Here is a 26,044-nt window from a genome sequence, read left to right as displayed (position 1 = left end):
TGTGGGCGTCCCCCACCCCGCCATTATATTGTCGAATTAAACACTTCAGGAAATATGGTAGAGACATTAATGCTAACATAAGACCAAAAGGCACCATTTAAGATTACAATTAGCCAACCTTTTCCCTTGAAAGGTTAACCCCTCCGCCTTAAAAAGAAGGGGGCCCATGAGCTCGATGGGCTCCCTTAATATACGCAGCCCATATGGACTTCGTAGCAAATATTTGATGAAAACTCCAGTTTCGCTGACAGCTCCAAGGCGGTGAACCCAACATTATTTGATGAAGGTAATGTAATGCGTGTGTTGCTCTGTCTGTGTTAGTACGTACGTTGTGTATCTCTTATCTTGTACAAATAAACAGTGTCATCTTCAACTGAATGGCTTCTGGGTTAGTCGCTGAAGTTTCAATTGTATTATTGCAATATTGAAATCCCCGAGATAAAACACCCTTGATTGAAAATTTACTTAATTAATATGTTCAAGCACATTCAACTTTGCGCGATTCTGCAAATGAAGAACAAGAACAAACAACCAACGGATAGGCTGGGTTATTTTATAACACTACCACCACCACCCAGAACAACAATAAACAAACAACTTTTTTGCTTTTTGATTCACACTTTATTGTTCATTGTTTGTGTGACTAGCTTTATTTATAATCTGAAAACTTCAAATTATAAACAATCATCTTATTGTTTAAAACGCACGATGGTTTACTTGCCCAGTCAAAAGAAAACAACGCTGAGTAGCGTACAAACTTCCTGTTCGAGAACGAAATATACTAACAGGTGCGTGTTGATGACTTTTACGTGAAAACATGGAGCGATTGTTTTTCAATGTGTTTGGCTTGATTGTGTTTTCGATATGTTGGCCACAGACTGAGGGTAAGTAAAAAAAACAATAATCTAGTATGTTTCACCATTCGGAATTCTATATTGACTGATTGATTGATTAGTTAATTAATTGATTGATTGATTGTTCATCTTATCAGCTTAAAAAATTCAGAAGGAAAATCATAATAAAGTAAAGACTTCCTGGTTAAGAATCAATAATTTTGAAATAAATCAAATCTGTGATTTCAAACGTAAAAAGATGGAGCGGTTGCTTTTCAATATGTTTGGTTTGTTCACACTAGAAAGTTGATCGTACTATGCCAAATGTTGCGAGATAGTGTAATTAACTAATTATCTAGTATTTTTCACCTTTTGTAACAGGCAGTACTGATTGTATACGTGTTTATTTTTCTATTGGCGGTATTTCTTTACTTATAAATTTACTGGCACGATTACCATAATACTGCACAATTCTTTTCCTGATGATAAGGTAATAAATGTACTAACGTGAATTCAATGCGGGCATCATGCGCATTTTACTCGAGGTGTGTATTTAAATCCATACACAGATGTCGACAAAGACTGCGTTACCACGAGAAGTTAAATTGAGAATCCTCCTGCACTGAGTATCTTTTCTGTTTGCTTTTTTGAAGCCTTATCAATTATCACGGTAAATCCGAGTCGTTTTGTGCGAACTTACATTAATACGACCTTGATGCGCCCTCAGTGGTATTTTCGCGTTTATTGCCCGTCTTCTTGAATTCTCGTCATTGTGAAGAATGACAGATATTTACTGTTTTGTCGACCCTTCCTTAACCAGCCATTGTAGGTTACTTAACGGTATTAAGTTTTACAACATAGTATTTCAAAGTATAGTTCAAATGTTCTTGGATGAAAAGAAAATGGTTTACTTCGACTTATCCAAGTGTCCTGAAGGGATAAAAAGAAGTGGATCATGGTTCAAACAGATGATGGAAATATTTTGACAATACTTAGGTAATAGCATAAAGAAGAAATCCCATTCGCTATTCATACGAATAGGCAAACTGAATGCTACGAAAACGGCATTGCTTTTTTCAATGTGAGATACCTTTGCCGATATTGTTTAATATTTTATGAATGATATTTGGAAAAAAATAACACAACATATGAATTACTGCTTTACCTTAGACCAATACTTGCGGTTGATTGCGTGTTTATAAGCGAAACGGACTTTAAGATCACCTACACATGCTACAATTGTAGTGTGGGCAATAATAATGAATATTATAAATAAGTTGCATCTACCATTTAGTATAACTTAATTACTGCGTACGTATCCGCGAGTTTTAAATATTGTGCAGTAGTATTGGGGTCCACGGCCGATAACTTAGAACGGTTGTCCCGGAAGTTCACAAAGAAAGCACTTTATGTCAGATGACAACGAATAACCTGGCCTTATATTGACGTGAAACTGGACAATTCCTCCTATTTGTTGATAGCAAAGTTAGTATTGGTTTAAATCAATGAATTTCTTTAACGCTAACCATTTATTGCATTCCATGTATATAACTTTGTGCTTAGATATTATCGATTGAAAATGAATTGAAAGAGAAATGAAAAGTATGTGTTACAGATGACTTATTTTGCTAATGTGTGTACATTGAGAGTCTCTGTTTTCAACGTGCCATATTTTATTAAACAACAAAATAAGACTGGTATAAAATACGGATTTTGATATCATACCTTAGTAGTACTAGCTTTATGGATATGTCAAATGTACCTTTTAAAACAACTTATTGGTATTTTATTAAAACAAACTTATTTGTTTGTTCAATTGCAATTTTAACCTGCCCAAAAATACTCAGTGACTTAAGATGATGTGAGGTTAACAGACCAATATTTTTTTAAACAGAAGGCCTGCATTGAATACCTAAGTGCTTAATGAATGGGAGCTGATGTTTTCATAAGAAGGGTTGAAATCAATGTTTAAGACCAGGACACAAGTAAAGAAACCGAGTTTGCTTCAAAAGCTAACATTGATCAATCTGTTTCAGAAGGTCAAACTTCGGGACATCTAGCGATCAGCACACTGATGGATGGTCCATACACAAGCAACAAACACGTTGCCATAGCAGCCTTTCAAACTTTCAATGGAAGTACAAATGTCTCAATAACTAACCACATAGGCTTCTCCTCGTCCTACAGCCATTCAATCATGAGTCTTGTCGCCGACGTCAACAGGAAGAAGCTTTATGTTTTTGACCGATACACGGCTGCCATTTACGTGTTGAGTAACTTTACGGTTGATCAGATTATTGGTAGTACCTCTTGGAGCCTACTTCATGCCGGTGTTTCAAGGGGATCTGTGAAGTTGGCTGTTGACTGGATTTCCAACAACTTATACTGGAGTGATCCTATGTATCGCTGGATTGCTGTACAATCGCTGGACAATTACGGAATGTTCAAAATATTATTTCATTCGGATCTTGAACTTCCTTTAGGAATCGCAGTAGATCCAATTCACAAGTGAGTACTTTTAACAATATTTAGGAATGCAATTGAAACTGCGAGGACAAGCCAAGCTTAACACGATATTGTGTAAAGAAACTAAGATTAATGATCAAATCCAAATATAAGTGGTACACACTACAGCACAGCATTCCGTACACGCAAGTGGTACACACTACAACACAACATTCCGTACACACAAGTGGTACACACTACAGCACAGCATTCCGTACACACAAGTGGTACACACTACAGCACAACATTCCGTACACACAAGTGGTACACACTACAGCACAACATTCCGTACACACAAGTGGTACACACTACAGCACAACATTCCGTACACACAAGTGGTACACACTACAGCACAACATTCCGTACACACAAGTGGTACACACTACAGCACAACATTCCGTACACACAAGTGGTACACACTACAGCACAACATTCCGTACACACAAGTGGTACACACTACAACACAACATTCCGTACACACATATAGCCCAATAATTATTTCATAAACTTGTCGTCTTATTGATCGAAGCGGACATTCCAGTCTGTTGAAAACGACATTTTTAATGACGTCTTGAACGTTCTTTGACACTTTGACATGTTTTATCTTTACTTTTCTTCTACAATAAATCGCAATATCACAGAGGCGATACAAAATTATGACAATGTCAATGTCAAATAATTTATTGATATGTATAATTATTAGATACCGGCGCTTTGCAAACATGTGTATTTTTAGAAATAAATACTTACACATATTCTTGTTTTACAATTGTTGATGTTTTCTTTTTCATTAAAATATATAGATTAAATGACAACTCAATCAACAGTATGTGAAAAATATAATAACATATTGTCATATGAGAGGTGCGTTTTTTATTTATTCATGATAAGGTAAGTTAAAGCGAAATAGCAGCATTACTAATTTTTTTATAAAACATTCATATTTCGCTTATATAATTGTCTAGCATTGCTTAAATCAGTCTCAACAGTGGTAGAAAATTAAAATGCGTAAGGATGTGCATCTCCAATACAATTTTAAAACATTCTGTATTATTGACTTTTTCAGTATTTTGTTTTGGGCAGATGCAGGATCAACTCCTAAAATTGAGCGATCAACACTCAGCGGAGCTAACCGTAAAGTAATTGTAGCGAAAGGAATCCAGTATCCAACGGCAATCGTCGTCGACGTCATTAACTCGAAAATATTTTGGACGGACGCCAACAGAGACACAGTTGAAATGGCAAACTTCACCGGGTTGGGTAGAAAAATAGTCAGGAGATTATCTCATTCAACTTTCAACGATATTGCACTATTTCAGGTAATACACAAATTACTTATTGGTCAATGTAACTGTTAAACTTTGAACTTAACATTTTAAGATGAACGCAAACGTTTTCAGCGACGTATTTTGCACGATCAAAATTACTAGATTGTGAAAGATGTTTTTTGCCTTAAATTGCTCCTCGAATCCTTAAATGGAGTTTAATTGTTCTATGTATAATAATGCAATGTATACGACAAAGACAAATCGTGTTCTAGTTTTATCAAAGATTAAAGGTCGAAAGCAAATGGACAGCCCACAAAATCGCATTTGACAACACACACCGTATACATAAATACTTAATAATCGTTTCATGCCGTATAGGAACGGTAAGCAAATAAAATTAGTCGAACAGCGTTAAACCGGTTTGCAGGCGCTCAATCCCAAGTTGTGTTTTTGTGTTATTTGTGTTGTTTTTAAGTGCCGTGTCAAAATTCGTGGTCTTCATTGTGTTATGTTTGCCGTCTTGTAGCGTCGTGTCACACATCACGGTATTAGTTGTGTAATGTTTACAATCTTGTAGCGCCGTGTCACACATCACGGTATTAGTTGTGTAATGTTTACAATCTTGTAGCGCCGTGTCACACATCACGGTATTAGTTGTGTAATGTTTACACTCTTGTAGCGTCGTGTCACACATCACGGTATTAGTTGTGTAATGTTTACAATCTTGTAGCGTCGTGTCACACATCACGGTATTAGCTGTGTAATGTTTACAATCTTGTAGCGCCGTGTCACACATCACGGTATTAGTTGTGTAATGTTTACAATCTTGTAGCGCCGTGTCTCTTGCTCAGGTTTCATTTACTAACTGAGGTTTCTTGGCTTGTACGCGAAGTTTACATTGTTATATAAATATTTATTAAATACAAACTCTATGTATACATCTTATGTGAATTTAAAAAGAAAATATAATTCAATAATACAATGAAAATACAGGGACAATCCTAGTCAAATATTAACAAAAAGTAAGGGTCAAAACGACAATGAACTATGGACACACATATTTTATATACACAAATACAAACCTTCACAAAATACACAAATACAGAAACCACAAACAACCCTTATCAAAATTGCTTTACCGTTAAATGATGTGATTGGAACGGTCAGTGAATTTCTAAATTAAAATGTTTGTCAACGATTTCCAACAAGCTAAATCAAACAATATATTGCCATATTAATTTCAGGACACCATTTTTGTCACGGCATTTTTCTCGAAGAATAAGAACCAGATCATAATTATGAACAAAACCACGGGTGAACTGGACAACAATCTTCCCAATTTTCACCTGACTCATCCTGACGTTAGCCTGGAGGTTATAGCGGTGTCAGTGGTGTCGCATGAAACACAACCTTTTAGCACAGGTAGGTCGTGAAATGCAAACAAATATATTTATGTGTCGATTGTCTTGTTGTCGTATTAATGTACTAGACCCAATCCGAATGAATCTTTATTTCTTATTTTGTTAGAGATTTATGATTTAATGATAGATCAATTATTCAAAATGAATATCTGTGTATTCAATTCCTTACAGGATGAATAGTATTTCAGGAAGTAAATATACCACCAATATACACGAACATATAATTTTATGTGCGCCTACTGAGCCATTGTTGACAAACACGCACTAGGATGTACTTATGAGGTTGTTTCAAGTGGAAATGTACTGCATGTGTAAGAACTTGAATGATCTTTCCCAGGATTTAGTTCGAGTTAAAGATGAAATATAAAAAAATGTCTGTAAAAAAATAAGTCAAATAATAAACAGTCTACGCTGACATTTTTTGGTAAAAAGTCCATTGAGACATTTTTCCGAAAATGTATATGTTACTGACACAAACAAACATGTATATTAAGATCTATGCATACATTGAAACTCAGTTGACTTAATACATATTGTTTTTGCATAATTTATGATATAATTACTAAATTACATAACCTTTCATTTCATTTCTTTGCTTGAATAGTATTCACTCGGCCACCAGATGCAGATTCAAATTCTAGCTCCATATTCTTGAACAATGTCGCACATGTTGCCTGGTAAGATAAAATCAAAACTAAAATAGGTACTGTGCAATACCAAAATATACTGAGAATATAATGTAATCCACCATTTGACCATTCACAATTCTAATAAGTACACACTCAGTAATGAGACCAACTCGCTATTAAGACCATTTTTTAAAGACCCATTGGATAATTTAATAGAGAGGTTTTACTGAACTTAGATGTCTGGATAGGCTGCACTTAGAGGGCTGAAATAAATGTATTGCACAAGCAGAAGACGGTAACATGTTTACTGAAAATTTCTGTATATAACTGACTTACTTAAATGTGATATTATTACCTTCGCTGAATAATAAACAATCTGAAACTGTTAGCACATAGCTGTGATGCATGTTTGTAGCTTAATTTATCCGACTCACACAAATGTGAATTTGGATTCCTGGTTATGCCATTTTCATTTTCGTTTTGTTTGAAAAGTTGTTTGTGAAGAAAAAGAAAATAGATATTAAATAAATGCCGCTAGTAATATAGCAAACAAATCAAAATGGGTCATTTGGTCTGAGTGCAGAGGAAATAAAGAGCAAATATGCGAACTGTAATATTTTTATGTACGATAAACTTCCGGTCATTTATGGGCGATAAACTTCCGGTCATTTATGATTCATACTGGGCATCAGTGAGCAAAACCCTTAATCAATGATACGGAGATTGTCACATTTAGGTTAATGCAGAAATCAGAGAACTGGCGTAAGTGTTGGTCGACTCCTTCATATCAGTTTATTCTTGTATGTCCATTTTATAAAGATATGAGACAAATGTGCTTACCACGATATAATTGTCAATGGCCAACCCCCCCCCCCCCCCAAAAAAAAAAAAAAAAAAAAAAAACTATGTAATTTGTTAAGTTCTGAAAATGCAGCATTGTTAAGGAAACTTGCTAAATTTGTTGATATTGCAACTGAAAAGCGCAAAAGTGCTTTTATTTACCTTGTAATATAATTACTTTCTATTATTATTTGAATGGCTATATCTATATTTGTTCTTCGTATGATAATTAATACCTTGCATGTGAGAATTTGGATAATTATTCAACTTTGAAAAACGACTAATTACAGTTTGGTAATATTCTTTATTTCTCTTGAATGAATATGAGCTTGAAATAGCTATAGCCAATCGAATTGCCCGGAATAAATAGCCAACACATGCAATTAAATAATTACTTTTCAACAGGGGTCGACTTTTCAAGCAACGAAGGAACATTAATTTACAGTCGTTACAAATAATCAATTGAAAATGATACGTGGTCAACATTTAATGTTGCATTTAATGTATCTTAATGCTGTTTTGATCTCAAAACATTCTAGTCCATACTGAAAAGTTTGAATGATCTCACATTAAGCTAATCCATCAATGTTTGTTATGTGCGTGTGTGTGTGTGTGTGTGTGTGTGTGTGTGTGTGTGCGTGTGTTTGTGTGTGTGTTTGTGTGTTAATGGGTGGGGCGGGAAAACGTACCTAACTGCTTTTCACAACTTGACAACAAGACCAGTCACATAAAAAACTTGCACGTGCACAGGTGGGACAAATGCGAGAATACGTGAATGACAAGAAAACAACATCCATAAAACATTAGGCATTTTTTGTTAGCTAAAACGATTTTTTTGCCCTAGGTTGTTTGAACATAAGTTAAGACTTAGTTTGACATAACAATATGTCAACATAATTCTTTGCAATAACGCCTAGTCTTGGTAAATTCTTTACAGACCATTGCGCGGGCAATCTGTGCAGCGATATATGTGTGAGCGGACCAGGCGGGTACGACTGTCTGTGTAGAGAGGGCTTCCTGTTTCAAGACGGCGAGTGCGTTGGTATGGATCCACCTTTTCAGCGAACGCATTTGATTGTATCACCATTAATATATATTTTTAAATGTCTGTCGGGAAGGCTGCCTGTTGCAAGGCCATGTCAGTTTAGGTTTTTGCGCTCCTTTAACTATATCCGTATCACGTCTATCAATGTTTCGGCTGTTTGCGTCGTGAAGAGACTCTCTGTCACGACGGCAGATGTGCTATGTAGCTGTAATGATATCAATTAAAAAAGCGATACAATTCATGGACTACATGCAGTAGTGTACCAAATGACATTGGAATAAGCAGTTGTGCTGATACCTTTTAACATTATGCACACGGACAACTAGTGTATTGTTTAGGAGAACTTTTAATTAGTTTGTTATAAATTTGTGATTCTATCAAGACCAACCAAGGCAAAATGATTTTCCAAACATGACACCTTACCTTACATTCGTATTGAATTTAAAGAATTCATAAAATAACATAATTTCTTCTCTTATTGAAAAAACGTACATAAACATACATATCAAAGTATGAGGAATCACGTTTGTACTAAAACGATTGAGCTTAGCTATTTTGTCCTGAGTTATCTGACACAAACTCTTGCTGATGGAACATGCCGGATTACATTCTTATAGAGTGTTAAATATAAAAGGGAGATCACCTATCGCAACGTTCGGAAATGGACATAGGAAGCTACATAACGCAGTTAAAGGGATACTTGGTTTAACCTATCAACTTTGTCATGCCTCTAAAATTAGATAAACTTCCTGATAAAACATTATTCTTTCATCAAATAATTGAATTACAATGTTTACTTTAAAAAAAAGCGTTCCTAGTGAATACGAGCGTGGATCTCCTAAGCAGGGATCGCCATTCATTTGCGGAGTTGATACAAAAGTAACTGGACTTTTTAAAAAAAGTCTACTTTTGGGGAATAATCCAGTGTATAATATTTATCAGTTTGCATGCACAGTATTACGTAAACGGTATAGTTTTACAATTTTTGTAATTATTTTATGTTACAGAGGACGTAGGCCCCTTTCACCGCGGTCTGGTATGGTCAACGCCGACGGCCATATGTGTGGCGGATATAAGAGGTATCATCGACCACGTTCGGTACATTGGGTTCAACAAGACGTGTAAATACGGTGTTGGAACAGCCATTTCTTATGTCGTTGTTGGTAGGTACACTTTCCTAATTGACTCATTGATATCACCGATATGTTGACTCATTATTTTGTAGGACGACTGGTTCCGATCTATCACAGAGTTCATTTAAGTTGGTAAATTCAATGCGTACGAACAACATTCAAACTTGGTGAAGATGTAAATAAATGTTAACTGAAGCACCGTGCATAAAACAATACGTATATGAATATCTTCCTTTGCAGATTCGCATGGCCGTAAAATCATTTACGCAGACATTAACAGTGTAAAGGCAATGAACGTTGACGACATGAGTATTATAGTAACACTTATTACTGCCACAGAGTCAATAACAGGTATAAAGGGTGGTTCCTTTATTCGATTATGAAATTATCTGTGTGAAATGATTCTGCACTCAGCTAGAACTAATGCTGAACATTTGTTACCTATTCAATATACCCGTGGTATAAGTATAACGTCTTTACATGTTGTTATTGACATGACATAGGCATAGTTAATTCAATGAATTCTATCAGCTATCAAATAATTCGTTTTCTGAAATAAGTATTCTGAACAACGCACGTCAAAACAAGACATGACTTTCAGCCTATTCCATATGATCGTTGGTTGTATAGCCTACACGTAAATGTGAGCTCATTGATACCTTTATAAGGTCTTGCTGTCGATTGGAGGGACGGGAACGTGTATTGGTGCCAAGGAAAATCACGTGGCGCTGGGCAAATCTGGGTCTTCTCTCAAACAGATAGTACTTCGTACAAACTGGTCGATAATCTTGACAACGTGACATCAATAAGCATTGTTCCTCTGCAAAGGTTCCATTTCCTATTACTAGTTCCCATTGTATACATATAATTAAAAATTTAGTTTACACTAGTAAATATAAATACATTCTAAGGGTATAAAAGAGGACGAGATCGATCAACAGCACACACTATATATAAACGACACTAGCATTTCAGATGGATAGAGATTGTTGCGGACTATAGCTCTGCGCAGTATTATATTTTTTCCTTAACTACTTGTCACACTTTTCTAAACCTCAGTATTTTTCGTCCGGCTCAAACATTCACTTGTTTTAAACCATTATAAGAACCGCTTTGCTGTTATTTTTTCCTCTTATGGTGTTTAATGGTAACATGTCATTCCACCTTTATTTCGCTAGCGCCATGTTGTGGATAGCTGGTGAAAACCACAAAAGGCAAATCTTCAGGTCTCAGCTTGACGGCACGGAGATAACAGTTTTAGTCAACAATGACAATCTAACGTCACCGGTTGATCTGACCGTCGATCTTGATAAAAACCTGTAAGCTTTTCGTTTATATAAGGTTTGTTTAATAATTGCATCAGCTACCAATTGGCGTGTATCACACATAAAGCCCCCAGTTCCACGATGCGTGTGTGCATACGTAAAGAATGAATAATTTAAAAATTGATAGGTCTTATATATAAATATGACACGGATGCGGACCAACTGTGGAAACGAATTACCTAAAAATATATATATCACCGTGGCAAAAACTCTTTATAATAAACACTTACTTTAAAATGAATTAAAATTTTGTCGTCTAGCTGAATATGCGGGGATTTGAAAAAAATAGACATCTTATACCAAATAATATATACAGCTGATCTTCTGAACACGATTCTAAAAATATAATTTCTTCTCAGGGTGTATTTAATCGACGACGGATTTGTAGAGACCGTCCGGCTCGACGGGATCGACCATAAGGTCCTGTCAATACGCAATACCTCTTCCCCGTTCAGAATACATGCTTATAAGGCAAGCACATCTTTGTTTCTGCTTTTGTTGTTTCTTCCTAGTTTTAAGGTGAACTCATCTGTTTAAACAATTAGTTACTGTAAACACATTTAAGTTATATCATGTTTCACTTACCGGTTCAAGGCGTGTGCGGTCTGTCTGTCATGTATCTCTTTCAATATCTCTTGGGTCCTTGCTTCAAGTCGCAAAGCAGGGTTTTCCTTAATACTGTTTATACAGGGCTTGTCCAAAACGTTTTTTGTATATGTTAAGCATTTTATCTAGAATTTTATTACAAAAACCAAATGTGCCAGTGAATTATGCAACAAATGTTAAAGAACATCAATATATATCGATTATCACTTTTACAAACATAATTTCAAATAAGTAATCTAAAAAATAAAATACCTTAAATAAAGAATTATGTACTAAAGTTAACAAAACATTACCACTGATCCTGGTATTTTTTAATGTTCGTACTTTCAGAATAAAAACTACAAAAGTTTGAAATGCAATCCTCACCGAATAAAGTAGTTAAATGATCTAGAACTAGTGAAAATGTTGCAAATACTTGTTAGCGCTGTTTGCCGGAAGCCTCATATTTTGAATATTGACAATCCTACAGAAGTTCACACTTTACACATAGCAACGGCCGAGAGTATTCAAGGGAAGCAAACCATTCTACCTCCGGAAAATAATCTTAACAGAGGCTACTTCAAGCGCAATTTTAATGCAGTTCCATTCCGATACGATTCCTAAGTGGATTCTAAACCCGACATTCAGACCAATACAAACTAGTTGGGTAAATCAAATAAAATATGCCGTAAAATACGATTAAGTTTCACTTAAGTTATACAAAAAAATCTCAAGATCAGGGAAGTCTAGCCTTCTTTACACAATAAAATTGTTCGAGTGCATTCTTCAAAATCCTCAGAAACTTTTTAACAAAAGCTATGAACTCATTTACATGGAATTAATAAATTTTCTAATACATTCTAACAAATACATACAAAGTATAACAAAGATGTAAACGTTCTTTTTATCTAACAAATACATACAAAGTATAACAAAGATGTAAACGTTCTTTCTATTATATACATATATATGTATGTATGTATATTTGGGGTAAATGGTTGGATGGATGGCTAGATGCATTGACGCACTGATGAATGGCTTAACGGACGAATGAATGAATAGATAAATACCCTTAACGCCTACGTATTTCAGCATTACCTGTTATTGACTGACAAAAACTCCCAAACAAATGAGCGGGAAGTTGACGTTATAGACTTGCTGGATGTATCGTTCGAAGGGACACTTTCGACGCTAACAAATGTAACTGACATTGCTGTACTGGACATCACTACACAAGCAAAAATCTACGGTATATACTATTTCCTGAATTTTTCCATTTCATAAAAATCGATATCTGCCAAACTTCTGATTGTATAAAAAATAGGACAATATTTATGCAAATGCTACAGAAACAAGCTCAGAAGCAAAAAATTTAAACATAAACCCAGTTAAGTGGCACTGGGCAAACGCCAAAGACATAGAACACAAAATCACAGATAAGAAACATAGAAGAACAGCACAAAACTCCACAAACAGCACAGCGCATACATACTATATATATTAAAAATGGGTATGTTTATCAAGAATTGTTAGGTACCGCCTTGGAACGGCCAGTAAAATGTAAATTTACTGGGGGTTTAAACCAGTTTATGTGCACAAACCTCGCTCTTATCGCAACAATTCTTAATAAAGATAAAACGCAAAAGTCTTATCACAAGTCGACTTTAAGTATGAATTCGTTTAATCGAAAAATACTACCTATTTACTTAAATGTCTAACTACTGATTTGAATCGGACTGTAAAGCCTTTGCACAGTGTCTATTTTCAACATTCTTCAATTGTCGTATTTCGTTCTAGAATTGGGTTTACTATCCAGGTATGTATAAATATGTACACATGGGTTTAAATCTCAGAAACATAGTGTCTATACTTCATATCATAAACGCAACTTGTAAACAGATCACTTATGAAAAATCCATTCGTGAAATACAACTAATTCTTCTCAACCGATGAGCTAAATTTCTATATTTTTATTTGCTTTCCTTTAACGATCCTTAACAGAACCATGCGATGTTGCAAACGGTGATTGTGAACACCTTTGTATTCCGATCGGGAGGAATCGCGTTTGTCAGTGTGAATACGGCTTCACCATTGAGGCAAACAAGGAAACATGTACCTCACGTAAGTGTCATAATATGAGGACATCTATTACAAAATCAGAATTGAGTTGACAATTCAGAATTTCTTGACAAAGGATAAACGTCATAAAAGATACTGTTTCAACAAAATATTGACAATATCAAGAGTTTTGTTAACCTTTGATATGCTTGATTTCTATAATTGAAATCTGAATTTGCTTACTATTTGAAAGTATGCAAAACACCTTTGGTACTATGGGGTTTGTCCCTATTGGTTGTGTCCCTGTAGTTTTCCATTTGTTGTTTTACTTGGTCTTGTACCCGTACAAGACAAAGTTACAGTAAGATAAGTGCTTTGTGAAGCTCTTTATGTATGTAAAGTCTAATGTTTTTTTCAATAGAATATAAACAGATAGATACATCCTTTTGTTCATGACCGTTGGTTGTTCACATTTTAAACTATGGTACATGAAATCTCGCTTAACACTATAGCATACTTAAACCTTAGTTAAAAAAGTATCACGATCTTTACATGTGCCTTAAATACCGGTAAGATGTTTTTAGCCTTTATATTGTGAACATCTGGATGACAAAACACGCAACAAAAAGTATACACGAACTCCTATACATGTAAGTAGCATTTTGCAAACTCGCTATTTTAAAATGGCATTACATTCGTTCCATTAAAGTGCCTCTACTGGACGACTTCATACTCGTAGTTGATTGGACACACAGCAATATATACCAAGTTTCCCTGGTTAATGGTGAGGCCCGAGGTTTAGACTCTGATATGATACAGAAACCGGCTGGAATAGAGTACAACCATCTGACCGGGAAGGTGATCTGGGGAGATACAGGCGACTATCTCTTACAACAAGCCAACCTAGACGGTACCGGTTATGAGGTTTTGGTTGATGTAGGTAGGCAACTTTTATACGGTAACAGTCCGATTTTAGTTTATAAACATATAGTTATCGGGCGTTGATACTGAAAATGCTAGTAAAGCTGATGGTTGATGTAAATAAATAACAGTCCGGTTAGAAATACACTAATCTAATAAGAGAGCGATGATATTGACAGTGCATGATCTGAGATATTTATCATGTAACATAATAAACGGTATCTTATGTTAAACGTTCACCGACGATGCCGCTAGTTGCCCTGAAAAAGCGATAAAAGTACAACAGCAGTAAAATTGTATTGAGCTCTTTTGTACAAATACGGGTATGAAAGTTAATTTCGACAGAACCTATATCATTTCTTTTTTAAAATGGCGTACCCTTAAACAAATACGAATAACTGGAGGTCCGACTAATACAATAAAACTGCTATCCTATATAATATAAATATGAATATATCCAGGGCGAAGTTTGGCTAAATATTGCGCCGGCCGATTGCTGTGTGATCCTTGGCGTGCACCCTGAGACTATTTGTCGCTTTGAGGCCTATTTTCTATACCGTTAGGTATAAACGTCGATGTCGTTACATTTTACATTAAATTTATATGACTGGAAATTTTACGCTTACGATTTTCTTCAGAAATAAATATAAGGCCATGGTCTATATTCCGTAGATATTGAATAGGATTCTAAATTCACATGGTGCTGTCGGGTGGATCGAAAGACATGAGCATTTGCAAACAGTAGAAATACGTAGCATAAGCAATAATCCCTGATCTTAATAATTTAATATATCTAAAATATTTAAGGAATGTATCACGCCCATCCCGACCGAATGGCGATTGACTACAGTACAGGGAATATCTTTTACACAGCTGTAAGGAAAAACGTCCTTGGATTTACTGGGGTAGCCGTTGTAACATCCAATGGAATACACAAGAAAATTGTCGAGTATGGGCAAAACCCACGGGCTATAGCGCTGGAACTGGAACAAGGGTAGAATGTTTTAATTGACCTACCTATCCCGTATTGCCATTGATATCTAATGAAGCTTGTTTGAGTCACATGAAGATAAAAGCGCAAGTTCATCATTGGAAAGAGGAATATTATACTTCTTTGTTAAAGCGGCAGTTGTATATTTCTTTATGAAAGTAGTACCCAACTAATTTGAAAAATATTCACACTTTAAAGTGTTTCCAATTAAAAAATCAATAAACATCTGGACGTTATATAAATGCATTACACGAGGTTTATGCCTGTGATTTGAACCTTTTTATGGCAGTATACTGTTTTGGACTGACCACGGGACGACACCCGGTGTCCTGATGCGAGCGAACATGGACGGGTCAGATATTTTCACTCTATACGACAAGATGGTGTGGCCAAACGGCATTGCAATCAACAGTAAGGGTTTGGCATAAAAGCTCATTTGTACCTCACAAGCTATATAAACCTGTTATCTTGGCAAACTAATTGTTTTAATATACAGCAACGGATATTATTTTTATTATAAACAAAATTGCGACGTTGACATTTCGCCATCGATACAAGTCCATTGAACTAAACCATCAAATTAACACTATTAAAAACAGCGTCTTGCATAAGTATTTTTGTCTACGTCTTTTGGCTTGATAGTATTCTCAACATTCGTCTAGGAAAGGAGTAGTAAACATTGTTAGTTTAGGTTAAACAATACATGTCCAGACTCCCTTTAATTGACTCTTTATACATTTTGTAAACGGATAAATGTGTTTGATAGCAGCCAGAATTTTGCTATAATAAAGGAATCGGATGATTGAGATGGCCACCACATTCACGGAATGTCATTTCTCTGTTTATACTATCCGTGTCTTATGTACCGGTGCATTATCATCTTGATAAATGCTAGTTACAAATGGACTCAGGTTATTGTCAACAATATCCATATGGTCTTGTGCATTATTAATGTATTTGGCAAATGGAATTGTTACAACACCATACCAAGAGATGCACGGTAAAATCATGAGCCTGAGCTTTGCTTCGTAGTCAGGTCTGAGGTAGCCGGGACGTCGCCGTTCAATCACTCCAGTGATGGTCTTCCATTCACCAGAAAAGATCACTTATTTCCAATCTCTGTTCTATGATACATGTTTCTATGTCAGATCATTTTTACAGTAACCTCGAACAGTCCGATCTCGATGCTGATTGCAGAATGAGGTAATGTCAGATATATGAAATGCGAGTTTTTTTACCGACTTTTTTTCTGCGTTGTTTTCTATTGTTCCACTGTCTTTATACCTTTTTACTTATAGAATAATACATGGTTAACCATGGCTTTTGGTTGATAATTGCCCCAGTGGAATAATAATCCCGAGATCAGGGTGTTCTTATAAACAGATATTTAATTCAATTGAAAAAAAAAATAAAGATTCTTTAAACTAAACGGGAAAACATTGCAGAACAAAGCCTTCCCTATTTTGCTTGATATTGTTCTAAATCCAAAATATTGTATTCCAATTTACCCTATCCTTTATTTGTCTTTAGAATTCGATTATTCATCCTTGTTTATCCGGCGATTATCTTTCACAGTCAAGACCGTGTTTGTAACGGACGGAAGTTCTAACCGGATATACGCCTGCACGTTCAGCGGCTCGTGCTCCGTCTTTCACGAGGATCCCGGGATGCATCTCATGGACATTAAGCTGTTGGGCGACTATATGTATTACTCCGCGTGGAATAAAGTGTATGTAGCATAACTTCACATGAATTAGTGTCGTTTAGCTTCAAAGACACACGATTTATGTTATAATGGCATTTTGAAGTTGTATCCATAAAATTCGATATGTGTAAATCCGGTGCTATAGTTACATTCGATAATACATATAAAAGTGTACATGTCCTCCTAGTGATGCCTCAAAGACATTTAGCAGATGTTCAATTACTATTACAGGTACATTACACGAATAGATATCCTCACTAAGGAGATTGTTAAGTTTGCTGATAACGCCGAACTTGGCAGACTGGATGCCATCGCCGTGTACATTTCATCTTTGGCTGTACCAGGTAATCAAAATGTTATATAGGAACAGTTTTAAGATTTTCTCCCTAACGCATGGAAACAGATAGAAGTCTTTACCTTTGTCCCTTACGTCGGGCAAATAACATATTGCAATATCAGATTGACTTTTATCCTTAACGCTAAGTAAATATTAAATGGGAACAGTTTTAATATATCCTGTTCTTATAACCAGATAACTATATTTCTCCCACCACAGATAAGTAGATCCAATAATTTAACGATGCTAGAAATTCTTATCTTACCCACAAGCGAAGATAAAATGCCCGTATGAAACTCCTTTTTAACTTAATGGTCGCCACATTGTAATTACCTCCCTTCTTGAAAACTGTCGTCGGTAGCATCATGAAAACCTTGTCTTGTGGCAAAATTTAGAACACTAATTAATTATTTCTCGCTTCAAATTTCACCATTAAACAGTTTTCACGCACCTTTTATATAATAAGAAATAATGCTTTACTCTCCTTAGAACTATTTAAAGACCGATTTGACAGTTTATATAATCTGAATCACTGCGCGCATATTCATGACAATCATGAATTAGCGCATATCCATACGCAATTTTTTTCACAAAGCACAAAAAAGTTCCAGCAAAAAAATACATTTTTACTTAATTTTGTTTATCTGATGTGGGAGAAAAAGCATCTTCCATAGTGGATCACATTTTCATGGTTCTTTATCTGATATACACGTCGTTCAGTATCTATCTAACTGAGGGAAACATTTTTTTAAGTTTATTTAATTATTATAATTAGACCATGAAGTAAGTCAGGCAATTTTCTCTTTTTAAAAACAAACACGTGCCTAAGAAACTACAGATATATTTTATTTGCCTATTAAACAGATTCATGTTTTGCTCTGCATCACACGTTATCAATAATGTATCGAGAAAACCGTGCTTTTAGAATTGATAAAGATACTTCTGATAATAATATACAACGCACAGATATACGAGAAATGGAGCAACGAAATAGCGAACGCCGATATGCTGGATTATAGTGAGCGTGTCTACTATTTATCCACCAGTCAATTGTAACCACGCCCCCAGGTCCGGGGAATATCGGGGACTTTGACTTTCGGTCCAGTTAACCCCGGGTAAAATCCCCGACCGGCGGGGACAAACAGATGGTTAAATCCCCGCCAAATGCCCCCGCACCCCAGGGACCCTAGGGAAGGCCCATTCCCCGCTATATTTTGCGCAAAGACAAAACCACCGCATTCACCCGGCACTGCGGGGCCACCTGAAAGAAAAAACACAGCCCATTTCCCCGGCTATTTCCTTATACCCCCGGACCTGGGGGGCCGTGGTTACAATTGACTGGTGCATTAACACAATATGTTCCAACTATTATATAATTAAACGACAAATGTCTGATTAACGAAATTATAATACCTATTTCATTGTTTACCACTGATACACAGAGCATAAACAAGGACAACCGTTTCTCAAGAATAAATCCATAATATTTCAATGAACACACGAAAACATGCAACCAATCCCTTAAATGAATGTAATGTAACTGAAAACATAATGCGCTCATCGAAGGAAACAAACGCAATATGAATGTCAATATATTAAAACGTCACTTTGATAAGGAATACAAAATTCTAGCAATGAACGCATGAGGTACAGCATTCTATTCTACACACGGTAATTGCGGTTGTCTTTTTTCCTGTATTATGGTAAAACATTTACCTGTCTTCGAGTTTCTTATCTCAGTGACCAGTTCGTGTAGCCCGAACAACGGCAGGGCTAACTGCAGCACACTTTGTCTCCCAAACGTCAGTGGATATACGTGCGCATGCGCAGATGGCGTGTCCTTATTACGTGATGGGAAGACGTGCTCGGATGGTAAGATGTACGATATTCTAAATCATAATCATAATTCACGATATTGTATGTCATTCCTGTTTTGAAAATAAATTATATATAATTACTCGTTTAATTACATAATTATAGTTGCCACCTCAACTACAACAACAACGTTAACTCCAACAACAACGACAACTATGACACAAACAACAACAAAAGCTACAACAACAGCTTCTACCTTCACATCAAAAACAACAACTAATTCTCTGCCACGGTCCGTCTCCACATCAAAAACACCAACTAGTTCATTGCCACGGTCCGACTCCACATCAAGAACAACAACTAGTTCACTACCATTGTCCAGTACGAGCTTACAGGGATCGCCTAATGCCGCTGTGAAGGATCCCTCCATGATTCTGTATATTGGCGTTGGTGCTGGAGGTGCCCTTGTACTCATCGTTGCCGTCGTCGTCGTGTGTGCTATCATTTTTGTGTACGGAATCTCATATCATAAATTGATGATGTATTTAATCAGTTTATCCTTTATCAATATGTTGTATCATTTTGAACTTGAAGACATTGTTTGACTATAATATGATCTACGAGTTTGACATGTAATAATATTTAAAAGCATATTATGATCTCGATGCCCTATAAAAGTCCGTTTCTTCAGGCGTAAAATGAGACGAGCTGATGGCGGTCCCCGGTACCTGCAAGACAATGAAGGAGTCGATCGCAGCGCCGTCTATCATGATGATAGTGTCGACATTCTCGGGCTTGAGATACACGAGTACGAATCCCCAATATCTGTAGCGCAAATTCAGGCAAGGGAAAACCAGGAATACAGTTCGGTGGGTATTTCCTGATTATTTTCAAGAATCATTTATTGATTGTTTTTCGAAATGTGTTCTCTGTTGTCAAAGTTGAACAACATTACGCAGTAGTTAAGCATCAGCATAAAAACTTGTCAAAACAAGTATCCATAATTGTCTGTTTCAACTTTGCAGATACAAAATGACGACTACCTCCACTTCACCAAACGAGACACCATGTACGATGCAATTTCTGCCGATAATGCTCCACCCCCTCCTGTTGAGGCTAACAGGCTCAAGCTGCCCGAAACCCACTGCCGCACCTTGCAGAGCACTGCGGATGTAGGCGCCCTGCCTTGCATTTCCGACCGGCCGGTGGCGGGGAGCGTGCATACCATCTATGTGTCACCGTCGGATGTCGGTGACAGGTATGTCGGCTCGGTAAGAAGCTAGGTACCTGGCCGGGGACAATACATATCGGACCGGGGACCACAACAAGCTACAGAACTACTACAAATACGACTTCCTAAGCCGTGATAGTCAAACAGACTATTTCCATGGATTCACTTCCAATTCTAACGTGGCCGACTCTTTAGATTTTAGGAGACATTGAATATAGTAAACAATCTATGCATAGCATAGCACTCGTTGACATTGTATACTTTTAAAAAGATGCTATAGATTAAACATGGCTTTTTTAAAATATAGATCATACAAGCAAAATGCCCTATAGATAATGTACAATAATAAGTTAAATAAATTTAAAAGCAATGCAGAAATATATTTCCCGAAATAATTTAAGACTAACAATTTATCCGACTTTTTAAATTCTTCTTATTTTTTTTTAATTCTGATATGAAATCCACTAAGTATCTAAACATTTATAGTAAAATGTTTATAAAATGTGCTTGCTTTTAAATCATGACGTTACACTGCTTTTAAAATAACGTCATGCTGCTGTATTATATATGTATTTCATGACGTCGTCAGTAATAAACTTTGTCAGATACTAAACATCTTTATTGTTTTTAAGAGAAACATGACTGAATATAAAAAAAATCTTCTAATGTTTTCCGATAGCTTTCTAAAACATTTGCAGACTATATGTCATGAATTTGCTTTTAGATTTATTTAGAAAGGAAACCATAAACAATTAATGATGATATGATATGATATCTAATCCTAATACTAAACATTAACGTTTATTGCATTTGTTCTTATATGCTCTTAGTTGTAAGGTGTTTACCATATATGTCTTATTTTCCATATAATTATTCTGTTTGTTCTGATATATGTGTATTAGAGGATATTAAATCTATATCTATGAATTGCAAGCATTTCTTTCATTTAGGCCATTATTTATTTTAATAAAATTGTTTGCACATGTGCGGGGCGATACATGTTCGGATGAATTAAAATAGAGCAACGCTTTATTACGAATATGTGATACAAAAACACCTGATTATGATGATATTAAAACACAAGCAAGGTGTTAGACGCGTAGCTGGCTGAACGCAATTACGCAGTTGTGTAATGAAATTTTGACAGGTCGATTTTTTTTTCATTCTGAACCCCCCGAATTTGAAATAAAAACCGAAGCGGGTAAGTGGGTGAAGGAGTTAGTATGCTTTCCGTCAATCGATCTGCGTAATTCCAAAATGGTCCTAGCTACGCGCCATGGTGTAGTATGTGGTAATATATGTGTTGTTTTGACTGACTGCTAAATAGTTTTAGATTGTGTTGAAGAAGCGTCTGTGGTCTGTCAATTATGCTCATTTGGTTGAATAATATCCATCCACATGAACGATGGGTATCTATTTTATTTCCGTTACCATAACGCCAAACAGCGTTGCGAAAGATAATTTCATATGCAGTAAAGCACGATTATACATAGCTTGACAATATAGACAGACACTGGGTTTGTTGTATTTCTAGTTTTCTTAACCCTGGTATGTTTGCTGCTAGCAATCAGCGTGTCAGGTAACACAAACTGTGATCAATCATTTCAGTTTGAAATATCGAATTTTCGTTTAGTAAAACAATGATTATCATTCAAATTTCATTTTTGGCAAATTATATATAAAAGATAATGTTTGTCATTATTAAATATATGTTTAATTCGTAACAGGTTATCTTAAACCCTAAATGTTGAAAAGAAAGAAATCAAGTATGCTCTGGGTTGGCTAGGCATACTACCATTCTGCTATGGACTATTCTTACATTGACAAACGTGAATTGGACAGATGGAATCCAAAACAAGTATTAAAAAGTAATAATTCAGTAGTTATTTAGGTTATTAAAGAGCGCCCTAGCAGTAAGGTAACTGTTTTGTACAATGTAGTCAAGGACAAGAAAACTTGCGCAATCCTCCACCGTCTTCGTGGCCTAGTGGTTAAGCGTCCGCCTACGGAGCGGGGGGTCGTGGGTTCGATCCCTGGCCGCTTATACCAAAAGACGTTATAAATTGGTACAAGTAGCTCCCTTGCCTGGCGCTCGGCATTTAAAGGGTAGTGCTTGGAAAAGTGGTGTACTCAGTACTGGTTTAACCCAAGAAAGTTGTACCCCGTGTATCGGTGTTTACACCGAGCACGTAAAAGAACCAAGGGGTCTCTTCGAAAAAGAGCTAGGGTATCGCACCCGGACTTTCTTGTATCCCACCACTGTCTCTTCAGCGTGCTGTCCCTTCAGCAAAAACAAAGGACCCCGTTGGAAATAAGTGCTTGCACTTTCACGGGTTATCCTTGACCGCAAGGTCTAAAGAAATACATACATCCTGCAAAAAAAGAACAAAACGCGTACTATTAACCCACATAAAACGAAATGATTGCTGTTGTACTTTAACTAATACAGAGAGTTGACTGATTCGCTTGAAGATAGGACGTTTTCTAGGTAAAGAGTAAAAACCATACTGTTGACACATCTTGAGGCGTGGTTGCGGTAAAAAAAATCAGTTAAATGCTGTGTGAAAGTTCTTGGAAATTTGTATTACAAAGACAAACAAGTCAAAAATATATTTGATCTATGATATACATATTTTATCGTATTTATGTTTGAGCAGTTGCTTTTCTGTAATTTGTTTGGTTAAAAGCTAATGTTCGAACATTCAGCTTTAAAATTTAGTAAAATAATAACCACTATTCTAATAAACGGCAAGTTGTATGTTTAAAAATATATATTCATTTAAAGTTTTTCGCCCTTTTTAAATATCAACCAGACATTCAATGTCATCAAACATGATGTTAGGTTTCAGATATCTTAACCACTCTGAAAGTTTAATAGAAACACAGCTTTTCTTATAAGATTTGAAGCAACAAGTCTTACTTTCTCGAAGGATCATAAACGTATTATGTAGCTTATTTCATTAAGCCAATTTTCTTACTGAATCTCGATTTTACCTATTAACAAATATATTTGATGAATTGCTTAAAAAATAATACAACACTAAGCTAGCTAACTTAAAATGACAAAACGTGACTTTACTCCAAGAACGGTAATATAATAATATCATCAATGCCTTACTGTAAACACTTTATACCATTAAGGAATGAATTCCGGGATTGATGTCATTATCGGTTTATGAACGCAAATGGGCTGGTAAAGTGAGATGAGAAAGAATGGTGCGCATGAGCTTGAGAGTGTCCCTTTATATGCGCCGAGTACATGTATAGTGTACAATCCTCTATTCGTTCCTGAATACATCCATTATGATATGGATTATTGTAACATAAATTTGATGAATCTCCTGTTTCACTGACCGCTTCCAGGCGGTGACCCCAACATTTATTGGTGCAGGTAATGTGATGCGGGTTTTGTTCTTTATGTGTTGTTCGTGCGTTGTTGGTCTCTTGTTTGGTGCCTATAAGGCTTATATTGCACATATAAACAGGGTCATCGTCATTTGCATGGCTTCTGGGTTAATCGCCACAGTTTCAATTGTATTATTGCAATATTGATATTCCCGATATAAAACACCCTTTTTTGAAAATTAACTAAATTTATATGCTTAAACATACTCAACAATGCGCAATACTGCAAATGAAGAATAAGCACAAACAACCAACGAAAATGCTGATTTTTTCCTTAAACTACCACCACCACAAAAAAGAGCAATAAACAAACCATTTTTATGTTTTTTTATTCATACGTAATTGTTTTGTTTCATTATATCGGTTAAAACGCACGATGGTATACTTACCCAATCAACAGAAACACACTGAGTAGCGTGAAAACTTCCTGTTCGGGAACGAAATATACTAACAACAATACTAACAACATACCATGTTGATGATTTATACGTGAAAACATGGAGCGATTGCTTTTCAATGTGTTTGGTTTTATTGTGCTATCAATATGTTGGGCTCAAACTGAGGGTAAGTAAAAAACAACAATATTCTAGTATTTTTCACCTTTCGGAGTAGTCAGTATTAAATGTGTACATGTTTTTTTCTGTATTGACAGATCGTCTTATCAACTTCAAAAGTCTGAAGATAAATCAAAATACAGTAAATACTTCCTGTTCAAGAATAAATAATATTGAAATTAATCAATTATGTTCTTTTAAACTTGAAAAGATGGAGCGGTTGCTTTTCAAAATGTTTGGTTTGATCGCACCATGAATATGGTGCGGGATAGTGTAATTAACTAATTATTTAGTATGTTTAGCTTTTTTAAGAGGCAGTCTTGATTGTATTCCTGTTTTTCTTCTATTTTTGTTTTTTCTTCAGTAATAGTTATATTTGGCACAATTAAAATAATGAGTGCACACTACTTTTATTGCTTATAAGGTACAAAGTAAATTCAATGCAGACATCATGCGAATTTTAACCGGATTGTGTATTTCAATCCAAACAATAATGTCGACAAAATTTGCGAAACACGAGCCGTAACATTGAGAATCTTATCTGTTTGGTTCTTTGGAGCTTTTTCGATGGTCAGGGTTAATTTTGAGTTGACCGTTTTATTTGAACTTCGAGCGGTGCTACGACCATGTCGCGCATTTTGTGGTATTTTCGCATAAATTGCTCCTCGTTTTGTATTTAGTCATTGTTAAGGTTGACAGAATGTAACTGTTTCGTCGAACGTTTTCCTCATCAGCCAGAATATGTTCAGTGTTATTATAGAAATATCAGATCCCATGGAGGGTGATAGCGTATATTGTAAACCCGAGAGAGTTAACCGATCCGTAAGCCGAGGTTGACATTACTTATTTGAACGCTAACATTATATGCTATCATCCACCAAAGGATCAGATATTTATTTTATTACACCGAATTAATATTTTGATATTAAAATATAAAAAATATAGTATATACGAACAAAAAGTAACTGTTTATTGTAATAATGAATAATCAACCCATACGAAATAAAGGGGCGGATTCCGGGCGGAATTGAGGCGGAATCGACACGAAATCGGTGAATTCCGCCTGGAGTTTGAAAGTAATTATTATTCCACCAGATATCTATACATATTCCATGACACGATATTCTGGGCGTAAAATTATTGGCAGATCCAGGCGTAAACAAATTACGGGCGTGTTTCGTTTTTCTATGCAACCTTTGGGGCGGAATTTCGTACTTAAACATTTAAGTGGAGCGTACTTTCGAACTTAGCCTTATATTTTCAGCCAAAAAACCCCCATAAAAATGTGAATTGTATTGTTTTTGTTTGCTTTATCATTTACATTTCACATAGCAAGGTAAATACGTACTGACTTTAAGGCCATCGCCTATGAATGTGTTTATCTGAAACGCGGTACTCGATAGTACGATGATGAAAACGCTAAATCATGAAATTACGATGGTA

At 35.8% G+C, this 26,044-nt stretch overlaps 2 protein-coding genes across 7 annotated transcripts in view; both read left to right on the top strand.

Annotated features, from left to right (window-relative positions):
• The first annotated feature begins 753 nt into the window (after positions 1 to 753).
• On the top strand, positions 754 to 21,561 carry LOC128210958 (low-density lipoprotein receptor-related protein 4-like). Of its 3 annotated transcripts, none has more exons than XM_052915307.1 (21): positions 754 to 884; positions 2,870 to 3,341; positions 4,405 to 4,657; positions 5,851 to 6,028; positions 8,434 to 8,538; positions 9,549 to 9,704; positions 9,915 to 10,025; positions 10,343 to 10,502; positions 10,853 to 10,993; positions 11,359 to 11,470; positions 12,677 to 12,833; positions 13,586 to 13,705; positions 14,352 to 14,582; positions 15,371 to 15,557; positions 15,844 to 15,965; positions 17,130 to 17,283; positions 17,491 to 17,603; positions 19,337 to 19,468; positions 19,577 to 19,922; positions 20,103 to 20,280; positions 20,437 to 21,561. In XM_052915307.1, exons 1-21 carry the CDS (start codon positions 818 to 820, stop codon positions 20,692 to 20,694), a joined length of 3,753 nt encoding a protein of 1,250 aa, XP_052771267.1. In that variant the 5' UTR covers positions 754 to 817; the 3' UTR covers positions 20,695 to 21,561. The 3 variants fall into 3 exon arrangements, with proteins under 3 accessions (XP_052771267.1, XP_052771269.1, XP_052771268.1); XM_052915308.1 differs by having other exon boundaries at positions 794 to 884; positions 2,873 to 3,341; XM_052915309.1 differs by lacking the exons at positions 19,577 to 19,922; positions 20,437 to 21,561 and having other exon boundaries at positions 20,103 to 20,239.
• A 2,899-nt stretch (positions 21,562 to 24,460) lies between these two features.
• Positions 24,461 to 26,044, top strand: part of LOC128210955 (low-density lipoprotein receptor-related protein 5-like) — a 29,733-nt gene continuing 28,149 nt past the window's right edge. For all 4 annotated transcript variants that reach the window (XM_052915302.1, XM_052915300.1, XM_052915303.1 and 1 more), the window contains exon 1: positions 24,461 to 24,611. In XM_052915302.1, coding sequence (XP_052771262.1) covers positions 24,545 to 24,611 — 67 coding nt within the window. In that variant the 5' untranslated portion in view covers positions 24,461 to 24,544. The remainder of the gene's footprint in view (positions 24,612 to 26,044) is intronic.

This window comes from Mya arenaria, chromosome 12, assembly GCF_026914265.1.
Source record: "Mya arenaria isolate MELC-2E11 chromosome 12, ASM2691426v1".
Classification (NCBI taxonomy): Eukaryota; Metazoa; Mollusca; class Bivalvia; order Myida; family Myidae; genus Mya; species Mya arenaria.
This window is presented reverse-complemented; position numbering and strand designations above follow the sequence as displayed.